Consider the following 2763-nt stretch of genomic DNA (forward strand, 5'->3'; position numbering starts at 1 on the left):
TTATAGCCACTCCAAAAATCCAATTGTTGAAAATAGTGCTGGTGATGTGAGACTGCATACACCTGTAGCCCCAGCTACTCAGGAGACTGAGGTGGGAGATCTCGAGCCCAGGAGTCGGAGACCAGTCTTGGCAACACAGCCAGACACCGTGTCTCTAGAAGTAAAACTAAATACATAACCCTTGAGTGTTGACTATGTTGTCAGAACCAAGAGAATCAGACAAATTCTGAGGGGTGTACATTTTATTGGAAACCTTAAATACCGTTCAGACAGAATATATCTTCAATCAAGGCTCTTGTGCAGCCAACACAGATAAATGAAGCTTTTTGGGTTAGGGGCAAGGAGAGGGAGAGTACAGAGGACAAAGACCCCTCACGACGCATGCTCTTCAGCCAGCTTATCAGCTTTTGCCACAGCTTCTTCAATGGGTCCCACCATATAGAAGGCCTGTTCTGGGAGATGGTCATATTCACCTGTATGACGGGGGAAAAAAAAAGTAAGAAGTGGAGGGATATCAATTTTCTGCATCATGTAACATTCCTTACCACTTGAGGCCATCGGTTAGAATGTGATGACTTAATGTCATCTTGGAAAGCTTAAATTTCCCTCACAAATCAAATTCACAAGACATGATACAGTATGAATTAAGAACACATGGGTCAGGCATGGTGGCTCACACCTGTAATCCCAGCACTTTGGGAGGCCAAGGCGGGCGGATCACCTAAGGTCAGGAGTTTGAGACAAGTATGGCCAACATGGTGAAACCCCATGGCTACTAAAAATACAAAAATTATGCATGGTGGCATGTGCCTGTAATCCCAGCTACTTGGATGGTTGAGGCTGGAGTATCACCTGAACCTGGGAGGTGGAGGTTGCAGTCAGTCATGATTGCACCAATGTACTCCAACCTAGGCGACAGAGACTCAGTCTCAAAAAATACGTATAAAATAAAAGGGAGCTCAAGAATCAAGTAACAAACCACACTCAAATTAAATGTAGAGTATTTTCTTTTTGAGACGAAGTCTTCCTCTGTCCCCCAGGCTGGAGTGCAGTGGCGCAATCTTGGCGCACTGTAAGCTCTGCCTCCCGGGTTCACGCCATTCTCCTGCCTCAGCCTCCCCTACAGGTGCCCGCCTCCACGCCCGGCTAATTTTTTTGTATTTTGGGAAGATACGGGGTTTCACCGTTAGCCAGGATGGTCTCAATCTCCCGACCTTGTGATCCGCCTGGCTTGGCCTCCCAAAGTGCTGGGATTATAGGTGTGAGCCACCACGTCCGGTCACGTATTTTCAAACAAAATTAATGGGAAAGTTTGTTTTTTAAATTAAAAATATAATTAGGCATAGTATATTATATATTGCTTGATGGTTGTTGGAATGGGACCACAGCACAGTAAACATTCAAGATTTTGGCTTTTCTGTGATCTTATGTTCAGCTTTGTACTCAAAATCTCACCTGCCAAAATCTGCTGGAATCCTTTGATGGTCTCCTTCAGGGGTACCAGCTTCCCCATATGACCTGTGAAGACCTCAGCAACCTGGAATGGCTGAGACAAAAAACGCTGTATTTTCCGTGCACGGGACACGGTCAACTTGTCTTCCTCAGAAAGTTCATCCATACCCAGGATGGCAATGATATCCTGCAGGGATTTGTAGTCCTATGAGAAAAAAGAAGCCTGAGTTAAGTACTCTCATTCCTTTAATTTGGACAAGCTAACAAAGGGAAAGTTACATGCTAGGGGGCAGAGAGGGTGGTGGTGGTATGAGGAACCTCAGCCAAGAAAGATTAGTGTCTTTCTTGTTCTCCATAGTCCTAGTTTGGTGCCGTTAGAAAAATACTGCATTCCACCGGGTGCGGTGGCTCATGCCTATAATCCCAGTACTTTGAGAGGCTGAGGTGGGCAGATCACAAGGTCAAGAGTTCAAGACCAGCCTGACCAACTGGTGAAACCGTCTCTACTAAAAATAGAAAAATTAGCTGGGTGTGGTGGCGCGCGCCTGTAATCCCAGGTACTCAGGAGGCTGAGGCAGGAGAATCGCTTGAACCTGGGAGGCGGAGGTTGCAGTGAGCCGAGATGGCGCCACTGCACTCCAGCTTCAGTGACAGAGACTCCATCTCAAATAAAAAAAGAAAAATATTGCATGCCACAGCGTTAAGTACCTGGAAACTCAAGAGACCTCATTAGCTCTCACTAGCAATTGCTAGCCTCAACTTTCCTTGCTCCAAAACAAATCACACAAATCACTAAGAAAGATCCAGTCCTAATACAGTCCCCACAATCCCTCTTTTTAACTTTCCGGACAGCGATCCCACATAGTAATATACTCACCTGCAGGATTTTTTGCACCCCACGGGCAACATCGTAATGCTCACTGCCAACAATGTTGGGATCCATGATGCGAGAGGTGGAGTCTAGAGGATCCACAGCTGGATAGATGCCCAGCTCAGCAATGGCACGTGACAGTACAGTGGTAGCATCCAAATGGGCAAACGTAGTAGCAGGAGCAGGGTCAGTCAAGTCATCAGCAGGCACATAGATAGCCTAAAATGAGACCCCATGAAGTACAGCAGGAACCAAAGTAAATTTTTTTTTGTTTTAAAAGTATCTTTTTTTGGCCGGGCGCGGTGGCTCAAGCCTGTAATCCCAGCACTTTGGGAGGCCAAGACGGGCGGATCATGAGGTCAGGAGATCGAGACCATCCTGGCTAACACGGTGAAACCCCGTCTCTACTAAAAAATACAAAAAACTAGCCGGGCGAGGTG

At 46.4% G+C, this 2763-nt stretch overlaps 1 protein-coding gene across 1 annotated transcript in view; it reads right to left on the minus strand.

The window, feature by feature from the left end:
- Positions 1–224: 224 nt before the first annotated feature.
- Positions 225–2763, minus strand: part of ATP5F1B (ATP synthase F1 subunit beta) — a 9695-nt gene continuing 7156 nt past the window's right edge. Inside the window, exons 8-10 of the mRNA XM_017853310.1 lie at positions 2330–2542; positions 1456–1657; positions 225–473 (exon numbers count right to left, since the gene is read on the minus strand). Coding sequence (XP_017708799.1) covers positions 373–473; positions 1456–1657; positions 2330–2542 — 516 coding nt within the window. The 3' untranslated portion in view covers positions 225–372. The remainder of the gene's footprint in view (positions 474–1455; positions 1658–2329; positions 2543–2763) is intronic.

Source organism: Rhinopithecus bieti, unplaced genomic scaffold (genome assembly GCF_001698545.2).
Source record: "Rhinopithecus bieti isolate Rb0 unplaced genomic scaffold, ASM169854v2 scaffold_35950, whole genome shotgun sequence".
NCBI classification, from domain to species: domain Eukaryota; kingdom Metazoa; phylum Chordata; class Mammalia; order Primates; family Cercopithecidae; genus Rhinopithecus; species Rhinopithecus bieti.